General features: G+C 46.8%; 1 protein-coding gene across 1 annotated transcript in view; it reads left to right on the top strand.

Moving 5' to 3' along the window:
• LOC145342477 (cytokine receptor common subunit gamma-like) overlaps positions 1-15,200 on the top strand; it is a 37,960-nt gene extending 22,760 nt beyond the window's left edge. The window contains exons 7-8 of the mRNA XM_080188040.1: positions 9,903-9,941; positions 13,470-15,200. Of these exons, the coding sequence (XP_080044166.1) occupies positions 9,903-9,922 (20 nt within the window). The 3' untranslated portion in view covers positions 9,923-9,941; positions 13,470-15,200. The remainder of the gene's footprint in view (positions 1-9,902; positions 9,942-13,469) is intronic.
• Positions 15,201-15,608: the final 408 nt, after the last annotated feature.

Here is a 15,608-nt window from a genome sequence, read left to right as displayed (position 1 = left end):
GGGCTGATCCATCCCACCCCAGTGAAACTGACCCTCCCCCCGATTAATAATTCTTACTCTGGGTTGCTCCTTGTTCTTTTCCATAGCCGATCTAAACCTGGTGGTATCTATAATGAAAAGGAGAAAATGCTGGAAAAACTCAGCAAATACGGCAGCACCGATGGAGAAGGAAATCGAATTAACATTTCCAATCCACATGACTTCTTCTGACCTAAAGAAAGGAAGGAATGTGATGGATTTTATACTGTTTAAGAAGGGGTGGAGCAGGTGGAGCAAAATATCCGGGGTGGTACACTTGTACACAGTCCACTGAGAGACCAAGGTCATGCACAATTGCACCACTCACAGACAGCAGCTGGCTCTCTGGCGAGAATAGATTTCATCCACTCCCTCTACTGGCTTGAATCACACTTTGGGGGAATCTGCCAGTGTTGCATGCCAGGGGAATTGTAAGGGAAAGGGGTCCATTGACCTCAGGCAGGATTTTCATATTTGGAGTGGACGCAGCCGAAAGGTCCCACCCTTTGTCTCATTTTTGCGCTAAGTGCCATACAATTGCGTGTGGGAACTTGCCCAGAAAATGGGTGTGATTCTTTCCCATTTTTATGCTCGTTTGGCAGTTAGAATATATTTGGTAAGATGTTGCCCAATGACATTTGTGACTTACTGGTTGTACTATTTTCCGAAAATCTTTTCTCCTCGATATTTTGTAGCCCATTTGAGAGCCCAGTGTGTCCCAGTTTTGGATTGAGGTGGGGTGCAGACTGAGTCACACTGGATTACTGTCCAATATTAGGGGCGGAATTTTACCATTTCGTCCCTCCCATCGATGGGCAAAGCGAGCCAAGAAATCAGGATCATGTCCCAATTGAGAGCCAGATTTCTGGCAGGGTCAGTCTCTCGCCAGAGATGGGCGAGAAGCTGAATAATTTACTTAAATATATTTGAATGTTCATTAGCATGTGTTTAGGGAACAGTCCTGTTCACCCTGCCAGTGGAACCAGCCATTGAGGCACCCCCAGGAAGCCAAGCTCGAGGGGGGTGTTGCTCCTTGGGCAGTGCCAGCCTGGCATTGCCAGCCTGGCACCTGGACAATGCCCAGAAGGCACATTGGCACTGCCAACCAGGCAGTGTCAGGGCCTGGGGCCTATGGGGGTCCAGCATGAAGGGGAGACCTGATCAGGGAGAAGGGGGGCCCGTTACACACTCTGCAACAGGATTTGGTGGGATGGAGGCCCGCTCCTGGTCTGCAATGGGTTTGGATCCGGTGGGGGGTGGGGGGGGGGTGGTGCGGCAGGGGGGACTGCTGTTGCTCTGAAATTGTGATTGGATCAGTCTGAACAGTGGGAATGTGTGACTGAGGTTAGATGCCCATGCTTTGTGGGGCTCGTGATCAGCTATGGGTCTCCATGATTGCGGGTATGGGGAGAGTTGGTTGAAACTGCTTTCAGCAGCAGGGGCCTGACAGCTCTCTCTCTCTCTCTGTCTCTCTCTCTCTGTCAGTCAGACCCCTGCAGTTGTTAATAAGCATGTGTAGAATCAGAGCCTGCACATGCACAGTAGCTCCCTCTACAGGCTGGCTACCAAATTAAGCCCAGCCCACTGAAGAGAGACTGAATAGACTGGGTCTGTATTCGTTGGAGTTTAGAAGGATGAGGGGGGGAATCTTATAGAGACGTATAAGACAATGAAGGGGATGGATAGGGTAGAGGTAGAGAGATTCTTCTCACTTAGAAAGGATAGCAGGACTAGAGGGCACAGCCTCAAGATAAGGGGGGGGGTAGTTTAGAATGGAGTTGAGGAGGAACTTCTTCACTCAAAGGGTGGTGAATCTCTGGAATTCTCTGCCCGTTGAAGTGGTGGAGGCTACCTCGCTCAATATATTTAAGTCACGGGTGGATAGGTTTCTGACAGACAAGGGGATTAAGGGTTGTGGGGAGAAAGTGGGAAAGTGGAACTGAGCCACTTCAGATCAGCCATGATCTTATTGAATGGCGGGGCAGGCTCGAAGGGCTAGATGGCCTACTCCTGCTCCTATTTCTTATGTTCTTAGTAGCTAGAAACCTTCTAGACCATATTTTCAGTGACCAAATGCGTAAGAGTGGGCGTGAAAACGCATTCAAAAAATGGACCAGGAATTCTCCCATTTTCGAACTAGCTGGACACTTAGAATCAATCTCGTAAAATTCCGCCCTGGATCTGTATTCTGGGAATGAAACGTGGGAAGCTGGTCGATAGCAGAACAGGTGCTTCATAACATTATTTAAGAAAGGAGGAGGGTACTCACACACGGCTAGAGGGAGTTTCAGAGCAGGTCTTGACACAGGAGGTTTTTATAGATGTGAAATATAAATGTGAGGAGGCCTCGGTCAATTTTTCTTGTTTTTCTTTCTTAGATATTTTGATTTTGCGGAAGTCTTGGGACATATGTTAATTTATTTATTTCTGCTCCTTCATTTCTTTCCCACCAGTACGTTTGCCAAACCAATTCCAATTCTCTTTCTGCACCTAATGGTGCACTGAGGCAGACTTTTGTCTGTTTCCATAGCTAGTTATACCCAGAACTGTTGCCAGAGGCTTAAAGTTTGAGGAGCGTCACTCAGCATCAAGCATGAGTGACAAGGATGCTCTCCCACTCTTACCACCAACCTCTGGCATGTTGGAAGGATTTGCAGGTTGTTACTCAACCTGTTTGGCCACTTTATTGATGCATCTCCCTTGGCTATCAAGCCCTGTGGTAGGACTTGAACTTGGAGCTTGTGGCTCAGAGTTAGGGACACTACCCACTGCGTTCACTTCAAACACGGGAAGTCCCTCCCAATGTCAACAGATGGTCTGCATCCCCTACCCCCCACTCACTATGATCCCAGTAGCAGGCAGGACAGGAAACCCCCCCCCCCCCCCCGCCACCCCGAGTTAGGTATGGGGAGAGTTGGTTGAAACTGCTTTCAGCAGCAGGGGCCTGACAGCTCTCTCTCTCTGTCTGTCAGACCCCTGCAGTTGTTATTGAGCATGTGTAGAATCAGAGCCTGCACATGCACAGTAGCTCCCTCTACAGGCTGGCTGCCAAATTAAGCCCAGCCCACTGAAGAGAGACTGAATAGACTGGATCTGTACTCGTTGGAGTTTAGAAGGCTGAGGGGGGGGATCTTATAGAGACGTATAAGATAATGGAGGGGATGGATAGGTAGAGGTAGAGAGATTCTTCTCACTTAGAAAGGATAGCAGGACTAGAGGGCACAGCCCCAAGATGGGGGGGGGGTGCAGTTTAGATCAGAGTTGAGGAGGAACTTCTTCACTCAAGGGGTGGTGAATCTCTGGAATTCTCTGCCCGTTGAAGTGTTGGAGGTCACATCAAGATGAGATGTCAAAGCCTAACTTCTAAAGATTCTTCCAGGCCAGTCAGGGCATGTCATATTTTACGTGGTGATAGAGGGGTGATCACAAACCAGTGTGGCCTGATCGGTCGCACTTGCCAAATTCCACCACTTCTGAAGGGCCTGGCGTACCAGTGCCGTATCTGAGTTGGGAGAGGTGCAGAATAGCACCATCTGCTGCAGAGGTATTTGTGCTGTCTTTACAGAACATGAAATGGCAAGGATGGCCCTTACACTTGGCTGTAGCCATTTGCAGGCATTCCATGTTCTGTTTAGTCGGTTTTACAGCACAGGGAGAGGCCCTTCAGCCCATTGTGGTTGTTTGCATTCACTCAGCCTGGTTACGTATTTAACTACTTCATCACGCTGAGCACAAAAACATACAAATTGTTAACAGCTGTGTCCCTTCCTCTCTGTCAAAAGGACAAACTTGATTTTGGACGCTACAAAGCGGCCAAAACATTTTCAGTGCTTCAATAAAAAATGTTGCTTTCTCTACGACTTGAACTGGCAAACCTTCTGCCACGATGCCAAGAGAAAAAAGGTCAAGAAGGGTCGCAGGGTGGCACGGTGGTTAGCACTGCTGCGTCACAGTGCCAGGGACCTGGGCTTAATTCCAGCCTCGGGTCTGGAGTCTGCACATTCTTCTTTTGTCCGCTTGGGTATCCTTCGGGTATTCCAGTTTCCATAGAATCACAGAAACCCCTACGGTGCAGAAAGAGGCCCTTCGGCCCGTCGAGTCTGCACCGAACACAATCCCACCCAGACCCTACCCCCCTATCCCTACATATTATAATCCCTCTAACCTACGCATCCCTGGACACTAAGGGACAATTTCTTAGCACAGCCAGTCGACCTAAGCCGCACATCTCTGGACTGTGGGAGGAAACCGGAGCACCCGGAGGAAACCCATGCAGACACGAGGAGAATGTGCAAGCTCCACACAGACAGTGACCCGAGCCGGGAATCGAACCCAGGACCCTGGAGCTGTGAAGCAGCAGTGCTAACCCACTGTGGTGCTGTGCTGCCCACACTCCAAAGATGTGCGGGTTAAGCTGATTGGCCATACTAAGTTGTCCCTAGTGCCAGCGGGATTAGCAGGGTAAATGAGAGTTATGGGAATAGAGCGTGGGTGGGATAGTGGTCGGTATAGACTCGATGGCCCGAATGGCCTCCTTCTGTGCTATGAATTCATGGTCTGTATTGAGTTAGCTGACCTCAGCCAAAGTTATCCTTCTGGGGTAGGAACAAGACAGGTTTCCCCACCCTGATGTTGGATGAATGTAGTCAGTGGATTGACTGTTAACCCACCTGTAAGTGAATTACCCATTGCTCGATGCACGAATAACAGTCTCTGGGGAATTGTACTCAAATGCAAGTCATGTTTTCAAGTTAATTATTGTCACAAATGGGCTTAATTAACACTACAATGACATTTCTGTGAAAATCCCTGAATCACCGCACTCCGGCACCTGTTCGGGTGCACAGAGAGAATTTAGCGTGGCCAATCCACCTAACCAGCACTCCTTTTGGACTTTGGGAGGAAACCAGAGCACCCAGACGAAACCCACGCAGACATGGGGAGAATGTGCAGGCTCTGCACAGACAGTGACCCAAGCTTGGAATCGAACCCGAATGCCTGATGCCATAAACCCACGCAGACATGGGGAGAATGTGCAGGCTCTGCGCAGACAGTGACCCAAGCCGGGAATCGAACCCGAATGCCTGACGCCTTGCGGCAGCAGTGCTAACCACCGTGCCGCCCTTAGTGCTTCTTGGAGGATTAAAGCGTAAAAATAAGTGGGAAAAGAGAAAAATGGAGATAATTCTTTTGTTTTTCAGAGAAATCACAAAGAACGTTTTATATATTGACATCATTGACCATTGTGCCACTTTTGTGTTTTGTGATAATTGTGACATGCAAGCAAAAGCGTAAAAGGTGAGCAAAAGTGTGCCAGGGTCCGTGACGTCTTGGACCATGTTTCCAGGATCCTTAAAGGGGAGGGGGAACAGCCACAAGTCGCGGTACACATCGGTATCAGCGACATAGGTAAGAGAAGGGATGGGGATTTAAAACAGGGATTTAGGGAGCTAGGGTGGAAGCTGAGAGCCAGGACAAAGCAGGTTGTCATCTCTGGTTTGTCGCCAGTGCCACGTGCTAGCGAGTTGAGGAACAGGGAGAGAGTACAGATTAACAAGTGGCTGCAGGGATGGTGTAGGAGAGAGGGTTTCATTTACATGGATAATTGGATCACATTCTAGGGGAGGTGGGACCTGTACAGTTTGCACCTGAACCAGAGGGGCACCAATATCCTGGGAGGGAAATTTGCTACAGCTTTTCGGGGGGGGGTTTAAACTAGTTTGTCAGGGGGATGGGAAAATGAGATGTAGTCCAGAAGCCAGCGTTGAGTGTAGTGATGTACTGAGGAGGGTATCAAGGTCGCAGGAGTGTACCGGCAGACAGAAAGGTGGGTTGGAGTGTGTCTACTTCAATGCAAGGAGCATCTGGAGTAAGGTAGGTGAACTTGGGGTGTGGATTGGTACTTGGGACTACGATGTTGTGGTCGTTACGAAGACATGATTAGAACAGGGACAGGAATGGTTGTTGGAAGTTCCAGGGTGTAGATGTTTCAGTAAGAGTAGGGAAGGTGGTAAAAGAGGTGGAGGAGTAGCATTGTTGATCGAGGATAGTTTAACAGCTGCTGAAAGGCAGTTCGAGGGGGATCTGCCTACTGAGGTAATATGGGCTGAAGTTAGAAATAGGAAAGGAGCGGTCACGTTGTTAGGAGTTTTCTATAAGCCCCCAAATAGTCATAGAGATGTGGAGGAGGAAATTGCAGAGCAGATTATGGATAGGTGTGAGGTCACAGGGTAGTTGTCATGGGTGACTTTAACTTTCCAAATATTGATTGGAAACTTTATAGGTTGAATAGTTTGGATGGGGCAGTTTTTGTACAGTGTGTGCAGGAGGGTTTCCTGACACCATACGTGGAGAAGCTGACAAGAGATGGGGCCACATTGGACTTGGTGCTGGGCAATGAACTGGGCCAAGTGTTAGATTTGTTTGTGGGAGAGCACTTTGGAGATGGTGACCACAATATGGTGTCTTTCATTATTGCATTGGAGAGGGATAGGGTCACACAGCAGGGCAAGGTTCTCATTGGGGGAGGGGTAATTATGATGCGATTAGGCAAGAATTAAGGGGCATAAAATGGGAATAGAAACTGTCAGGTACAAAGGAAAAGAGGAACTTGTTTAAGGAACAAATGTCGCGTGTCCTTGCTAGGCATGTCCCTATCAGGCAGGGAGGAAATGGCCGAGTGAGGGAACCAAGCTTCACAAAAGAGGTTGAATGTCTTGTCAAGAGGAAAAAGGAGGCGTATGTAAGGATGAGAAAACAAGGTTCAGTTGGGTCACTTGAGGGTTACAAGGTAGCAAGGAATGAGCTAACAAAGGGGCTTAGGAGAGATAGGAGGAAGCATGAGAAGCCGTTGGCGGGTTGGATAAAGGAAAACCCCAAGGCTTTTTACTCTTATGTAAGAAATAAAAGAATGACCATGGTGAGGTTAGGGCTGGTCAATGATAGCAGTGGGAACTTGTGCATGGAGTCAGAAGAGATAGGAGAGGCGATGAATGAATACTTTTCTTCAATGCTCACCAAGCAGACTGTGATACAGACTGAGAGGCTGGAAGAAGTAGGTGTTCTGAGGGAAGATATGTTAGCAATTTTGAAAAACCTGAGGTTCGATAAGTCCCCTGGGCCAGATGGGATATATCCTACGATTCTTTGAGAGGCAAGGGATGAGATTGCAGAGCCTTTGTCTTTGATCTTTGGGTCCTCACTGTCCATGGGGCTGGTGCCAGAGGACTGGAGAGTGGTGAATGTTGTTCCTCTCTTCAAGAAAGGAAATAGGAATGACCCTGATAACTGTAGGCCAGTTAGTCTTACTTCGGTGGTCGGTAAGTCAATGGAAAAGATCCTGAGGGGTAGGATTTTTGACCACTTGGAAAGATGCAGCTTAATCCGGGATAGTCAGCATGGATTCATGAAGGATAAGTCTTGCTTCACAAATTTGATTGAATTCTTTGAGGAGGTAACTAAACGTGCAGATGAAGCTAGAGCAGTTGATGCCATACACTTGGATTTTAGTAAGGCGTTTGATAAGGTTCCCCGTGGTAGGCTCATGAAGATAGTAAAGAGGTGTGGGATAGAGGGAAATTTGGCTGATTGGATGAGTAACTGGCTATCTCATAGAAGGCAGAGAGTGGTGGTGGATGGAAAATTTTCAGACTGGAGACCAGTTACCAGTGGTGTACCACAGGGATCAGTGCTGGGTCCTCTGCTATTTGTGATTTTTATCAATAACTTGAGAAGGGGCCTGAAGGGTGGGTCAGTAAATTTGCTGATGACACCAAGATTGGTGGAGTAGTGGATGAGGTGGAGGGCTGTTATAGGCTGCAAAGAGACATTGATAGGATGCAAAGCTGGGCCAAAAAATAGCAGATGGAGTTTAACCCTGATAAGTGCGAGGTGATTCATTTTGGTAGGACAAATTTGAATGTGGATTACAGGGTCAACGGCAGCGTTCTGAGGAATGTAGAGGAACAGAGAGATCTTGGGGTTCATAGATCTCTGAAGGTTGCCACTCAAGTGGATAGAGCCGTGAAGAAGGCCTATAGTGTGTTAGCGTTTATTAACGGGGGGTTTGAATTTAAGAGCCGTGGGGTTACACTGCAATTGTACAGGACCTTGGTGAGACCACATTTGGAATATTGTGTGCAGTTCTGGTCACCTCATTATAAGAAGGATGTGGAAGCATTGGAGAGAGTGCAGAAAAGATTTACCAGGATGCTGCCTGGTTTGGAGGGTAGGTCGTTTGAGAAAAGGTTGAGGGAGCTGGGACTTTTCTCTTTGGAGTGGAGGAGGATAAGAAGCGACTTAATAGAGGTTTAGAATATGATGAGGGGATAAATAGAGTGGACGTTCAGAGACTATTTCTTTGGGTGGATGTAGCTGTAACTAGGGGGTTTAACTATATGGTTCATGCTGGGAGATATAGGAGGGACGTCCGAGGTAGGTTTTTCACCCAGAGAGTGGTTGGGGTGTGGAATGCACTGCCTGCTGTGATAGTGGAGTCGGATACTTCAAGAACTTTCAAGCGATTATTGGATAGGCACATGGAGCACACCAGAATGATAGGGAGTGGGATAGCTTGATCTTGGTTTCAGACAAAACTCAGCACAACATAGGGGGCCGAAGGGCCTGTACTGTGCTGTGCTGTTCTTTGATCTATGATCTATGATCAAAAGCTGATTTCACAATGATTGGAGAGATGCGATGCAAATACAACTTCATTCTTTCTTTCATCCAAAATATTGACCTGTCTTTACTTATGCTGCTCAATCTCTTATTTATTTCCTGCTTTTTAAAATGTTTATTCCTAAGAGTACTGCCCTCGGCATATTTAATCATCTATACATACCTTATTACTGGTGCGAAAGTTTTCATTGTCCTCCCTCTGAACCATCGAGTCATGGAGGTTTACAGCATGGAAACAGGCCCTTTGGCCCAACTTGTCCATGCCGACTTGTCCCAACTTTTTAACCCTCTAAGCTAGCCACGGTAGCACAGTGGTTAGCACTGCTGTTTCACAGCTCCAGGGATCTGGGTTCGAATCCCGGCTTGGTCACTGTCTGTGTGGAGTTTGCACATTCTCCCCGTGTCTGCGCGGGTTTCCTCCAGGTGCTCTGGTTCCCTCCCACAGTCCAAAGATGAATGGACTAAGTTGATTGGCCATGCTAAATTGCCCCTTAGTGTCCTGGAAGGCATAGGTTAGAGGGATTAGTGGGTAAATCTGTAGGGTTATGGGGTTAGGGCCTGGATGGGATTGTGTTTGGTGCAGACTAGGTGGGCCGAATGGCCTCTTTTTGCACTGTAGGATTCTGTTCTAGCCCAAATTGCCTGCATTTAGCCCATATCCCTCTATACCCATCTTACCTATGTAACTGTCTAAATGCTTTTTAAAAAACAAAATTGTACCAGCCTCTGGCAGCCTGTTCCAGACACTCACTACTCTCTGTGTGAAAGAAATTACCCCTCTGGACACTTTTGTACCTCCTCCCTCTCACCATAAACCTATGCCCTCTAGTGGGGGGGGGGTAAACCGCAGCATCTGGAAAGAACCCGCGCAGGCACGGGGAGAATGTGCAAACTCCACACAGACAGTGACCCGAGGCCGGGAATCAAACCCGGGTCCCTGGCGCTGCGAGGCAGCAGTGCTAACCCACTGCGCTACCCAAAGTTCACCGGGCAGATCACTGAACTTTTCTTGTTCGAAAGGCAAGATGCTACAGCGAGGAGAAATGGCTAAGTACTGTGGTCAATAAATATGCTAATCACTGCCCAGCCTTTGATACAAGCACTTGCAGAAATCTTTGACAAGTTCAAATGTGAAATGAAAGGAGTGCATTTTGTTTTGCTCTGCAATTATTAACCACATCTGTTTGGACAAAATTTTCTTACAGAACACCTCGCCCTCCGTTGATCAGCGCAGCTCCTCAAAGGTAAAATCTTCATCATATATTCTTTCCAACACACATAACGCAGTCTCTGGCCATTCAGTGAGGTGGGAACTTCCAGTCCCGTTGACAGCGCTTCCCTGCCGTGGGTTTCACCGTAGCGAGGGTAGGCGTTCGACGGGAAACCCCATTGACCACGGCGGAACCAGAAGATCTCACTGTCAGTCAAAGCCAGGCGTTCTCCTTCGTGTAAATTCCCCCCCCGCTATCGGGCGGGAGTTCCTAACCAGGCTCATCCCAAATCCCTCCTGAGGTCAACGACCTTTGCATGGTCCTCTCCTGCCCGCTACGATTCCCACGGTGGGTGGAAAGGGGCAGTCCCACCCGTTGTCTTCTCAAGCATGGTCAACTATTCATAGAATCGTGAAACATAGAACACTACAGCACAAACAGGCCCTTCGGCCCACAAGTTGCGCCGATCATATCCATACCTACCAGGCCATAGAACTATCTGTAACTCCCAATCCCATTAAATCCCATGTACTCATCCAGAAGTCTTTTAAAAGACCCCAGAGAGTTCGCCTCTACCACCACCGACGGCAGCCGATTCCACTCACTCACCACCCTCTGAGTGAAAAACCTACCCCTGACATCTCCTCTGTACCTACTCCCCAGCACCTTAAACCTGTGTCCTCTCATAGCAACCATTTCAGCCCTGGGAAATAGCCTCCGAGAACCCACCCTATCTATAACGGTCAGCAAAGAAGGGGACCGTTTGCTGGCTGTGCTGGCTCTTTTCAATTAGTCCCAAACCCCAGCTCCGTCCCTGCAATCCCCTTCAAGCTTTTATCCAATTCCCTTTTAAAGATTGCCGCTGAATCTGATGACAACGCCCATTCTGGCAACTTGAGGTCATTAGGATTGTCAGTGTGAAAAAAACAGTCTCCCCCTCTCCCCTCTAACACTGAAAAGACGGCTGAGATAACATTTTCACCCACTTGTTAGTCTGTTAACAATATATCTCAAAACCGAATGGACGGATTAGAGCAAAGCCTGGCACATGGGAATGGTCTAAGGAAGAACTGGTTAACTCTTTGCAAAAATGTGGATCTGGATCCTGGATGTTTCTGGAAGGATCCATTAACATTGGAACATCGGGTGAATTGACAATTTTAGAATGTTGTGGGTTGCTTTATTTAGAATAGAAACATAGAAACTCTCGAAGCAGGAGGAGGCCATCGAGCCTCCTCCTCCATTCATCTTGATCATTGAATTCAATACCCTGATCCCCCCTATCCCTTGATCCCTTTAGCCCGACAGAACTATATCTAATTCCTTCTTAAAATCAGTCAACATTTTGGCTTCAACTACATTCGCTGGTAGTGAATCCCATCCATTCGCCACCCTCTGGGTGAAGAAATTTCTCCTCACCTCAGTTCTAGAAGGTTTACCCCTTATTCTCAAACAATGATGCCTAGTTCTGGACTCCCCCACCGTTGGGAACATTCTTTCTGAATTTAGCCTGACTAACCCTGTTAGAATTTTATAAGTTTCTGTAAGATCCCCTTTCACTCTTCTAAACACCAGTGAATATAATCCTAACTGACTCAGTCTCTCCTCGTATGACAGACCTGCCATCCCAGGAATAACCCTGGTAAACCTTTGCCCAATAGCAAGGACATCTTCCCACGCTATTGATTGTTTCTCAGCGTTATGCATTGTTTCCGCTGCTTTGATGGAATTCGTCACAGCTGAGCAGAGTTTTCAGAGCAGGTTGTTGGACGTGGATTTGCCCAAGGCCTCCTCAATGAGATGGAAGTGCCTCGTAAAAAGCTTTCTTTTCAGTGCATCAACAATGCAGGGAGAAACCTCAATGGAAAGCTGTGTAATTGTAATAATGTTGAGTTAGCACAACATGGTGGAGTTATGTGCACTATCTGAGTGCCCTCTTCACTGGTCTTACAATTGTGCCCTTTGGTTATCGATCCTTGTGTGAATGGAGACAGTTTCCCCCTATTCATTCTGTCGAAAAAACACATATTATGGGCAGTGCCATCTATTCTATTTGATTCTTTGTGAAATTATATTTATCTTACTAAAAGGTTAGAGATCAATAGAATTGGGTGTTCCACTTACATCGATTTCTTTGCTAAAATTGGGAAAAAGTAGAAAATTGTGCTCCACGTGACATCTTAATTTCCAAAAATATCGAGGAGAAAATGTCATCCTGCCTATCGATCGGGATTAACAAGGTCAGAATGCATCCATTCTCAAAATGTCACGTTGACCCAGTTCATATGTTCTGGGAAAGTAGGTCACAAGGATGTTTCTCAGCCAGAAACATTCCTACTTCCACACATATACTGTTGATTTTTTAAAAACTATCTCCTTCTATAGGTGACAGTGACAAGCCCAGCACTTACTGTCCATCCCAAATAAACCTGAGAAGAGGATGATGGCAAACAGCCTTCTTAGAATCATAGGATCCCTATGGTGCAGAAGGAGGCCATTTGGCCTATCGAGTCTGCACCGATTCTCCAATAGGGCAATCTTACTCATCCCTGCGACCCCATGTATTCACCCCACTAATTCTCCCGAACCTGCTCATCTCGAGGCACTAAGGAACAAATTAGCATGACCAATCCCCCTAAATTGCTCATCTTTGGGCAGTGGGAAGAAACCGGAGCACCCGGAGGAAACCCACACAGACATGGGGAGAATGTGTAAACTTCACACAGGCAGTGGCCCAAGGCAGGAATCGAACCCAGACCCCTGGCGCTGTGAGGCATCATGCGAACGACTATGCCTTCTACATGGGAAGCACTCCAGTCCTTGAGATGCTTTGTATACTTTGTCAGAAACTATTAGTAAAAATAAGTGACTGAATTCGGTCATTTCAAATGGCAAATCAGAGACCACCACATTGCATTGGATTTGAAGTTAAATGTAGGCCTGAGGAGATAAGTAGAACAGGTTCCTAAAGAGCATTAGAGAACTATCTGATATCTTCATGCCTATTAATGATACTACTTTTTAAATTCCCAATTTATTTAATTAATTGAATTTAAATTCTGCACCTTCTGTGGTGGGGTTTGAACCCACAGCTCTGGTCAATTAATCCAAGTTGCTGGATTACCAGTCCCTGTGGCATAACCATACATAACCCAAACACCAGTTTAGCAAGTACAAGAGGAATCATTTCTTTCTCTGCCTCTCCCAGGTGTTTTATATATATTTTTCTGTTACATTTCTAACTACTCCTGCTGGAATTAAAAATTTGCACGTGGTTTTGGGGCCAACATTCTGCTGATGCAGTTCTGGACAATGTTCCCGAGGTAAATTACACACACCCTCAAATTACACACAATTCCTCAGAAGGATGAAAATGTTAGGGGACGATAGAGTGTGTAAAAAAAACTAAATGTCCTCTCAATAAACTATAAGGAGAGGGTTAACAAATTAACGAGTATCCAGCTCGTAAGTTCAGAATTATCACTAAAATGTAATTTTGTTATTTGTGAATAAGTGGGTTGACTGTAAAAATATATTTATTTTGCACACCATTTTTCACAGAGATTCTACATAACGAAAACATCTCACAACTGAGGGCTTCCCGTCCAGGAAATTGCTTCACCGTGTCTCCATGGATGATTTCGTTCAGGAGCTTTGTCACTCAACTTTCTTTCTTCAGAGGGGCAATTCTTTGCGACTGTACGAATAAAAGGGGACAGCAGGAAAATTGCATCATTCTAAAAGCATTCTTTCAACAATCATAATTATGCGTTCTTGAAGCCTACTGCGTATGTTTGGCACTGCCTGCAAGGGGGCCTTATTCTGATTTAGCAAGTGTAGAAACGTAAGCTCTAACACGAATCATTTAGCAGATTATTCTCTACCTAAAATTTCAGCGATTTTCATCCAAATCAACGAGCTAACTTAAAATAAAGGAACCCTGTCCTCTATACACTGGCTTACGCAATAGCTTTGTGGCCATTACTGAGACTATTTATTTTATTTCGGATCTTTGAAACAATTGAATATAAATTCCCTAACCTCCACGATGGGATTTGAACCCCAAGGCCGGTGTTTTACGACCTCACTTGGGTGAGATTCGTAAAATCCCGCCTGAGGCCAATGGAAGATTCCGTTCTGTGAGCCTCGCCCGCCCCGATTCCAGGGAGGGCAATGCCGGTGCAATTCCGGCCTGTATCCCTGGACACTTAATCCAAATGGCATTTCCAAACACAGTTGCAGAAACGAAATGACAGCTAGATGTGTCAGCAATCAGCTGATAAAGAACATTTTGTTTTAGAACCCCCACAGTGCAGAAGGAGGCCATTTGGCCCATCAAGCCTGCACCCTTACCCCAGGTTTCCCCAGCCCCTCTGCAAACTTTGGAGCTCTTTGCTTCAGCTTGCTTTTCCTCCTTCCCACAATTTATATACTTTTCAAAAACAGGTCTGATGCCAAGAAATCACTTCAGGTCGAGTTTCCTCCTTCGAGCTCCCACTTTTTTCAATATTGGTGGAATTCTACAGGAATGGGGTTTGGGACAACCTGCACTCAATTTAAAAGGCCAAGTGAGTGGGAAGCTAGTTTGATTCCTGGAATCATAGAACCCTTACAGCAGAAGAAGATCATTTGGTCCATTGAGCCTGTACTGACAACAATCCCACCCAGACCCTATTCCCGTAAACCCGCATAGTTACCCTGCTTATCTCCCTAATACTAAGCGGCAATTTGGCACGGCCAATCAGCCTAACCCGCACAGCTTTGGGAGGAAACCGGAGCACCCGGAGGAAACCCACGCAGACATGGGGAGAACGTGCAAACGCCACACAGACAGTGACCCGAGGCCGGAATTGAACCCGGGTCACTGGCGCAGTGAGGCAGCTGTGCTAACCATTGTGCCACCGTGCCGCACCTGAAATCACGAATGTGTTGTTACTCATGTTTAACCTCCTGAACCCCATGTCCTACCTCATCATATGAGCCTGTGGTCCCTGCCTTTCTCCTCCCAATATCAGTCACTCAAGCAGAATCCACTCAGTCCATCATGTGCACAAGGAGCGATAATTTTTTAAGTCTGATATATTACCCTGCTGCTATTCCCCGTGTCTGCACGTTACATTAAAATTTGGTTTCCAGATCTAACCATCGCCAGTCCTGAAGAGGTGATTCCTAGAAGCACCATCCGAAATGCAGGAATGAATTGATTGTACTATTGTCTCAGTGATGCATGACGACTTCCTTTCGAAATTGACAGCTGAAATCATATTCTGGGATTGAATTATATAAATGTATTAAACCTGTTGGAACCACCAAACCTCGTTATTTTTGGAAGTGATTTCTTTGCCTTACCAGCAGGTGGCAACAACTACAAATTAGATCTATTTTCTGGCAACATTTTCAGAGGAGGAGAGAAATTTACTGTTGTCCCAGTTTTATACTTCAGAACTGTGTTTTTTTTTAATTCTTTCATGGGCGTATTGGCTGGGTCTGGAGTTACATGTACTGGGCTGGCACTGCTGCCTCAGCGCCAGGGATCCTGGTTCGATTCTCGGCTTAGGTGAATGTCTGTGTGTCATCTGCACATTCTCCCCGTGTCTGCGTGGGTTTCCTCCGGGTGCTCCGATGTCTTCCCACAGTCCAAAAGACGTGCTGGTTAGGTGCAGAGTACCTCCCTCAGAGTACCCGAACAGGCGCCGGAGT

This window comes from Carcharhinus amblyrhynchos, chromosome 4 (genome assembly GCF_965287045.1).
Source record: "Carcharhinus amblyrhynchos chromosome 4, sCarAmb.v2.hapA, whole genome shotgun sequence".
Lineage (NCBI taxonomy): Eukaryota > Metazoa > Chordata > Chondrichthyes > Carcharhiniformes > Carcharhinidae > Carcharhinus > Carcharhinus amblyrhynchos.
The sequence above is the reverse complement of the archived record's forward strand: the minus strand, read 5'-3'. Positions and strand labels throughout refer to the sequence as shown.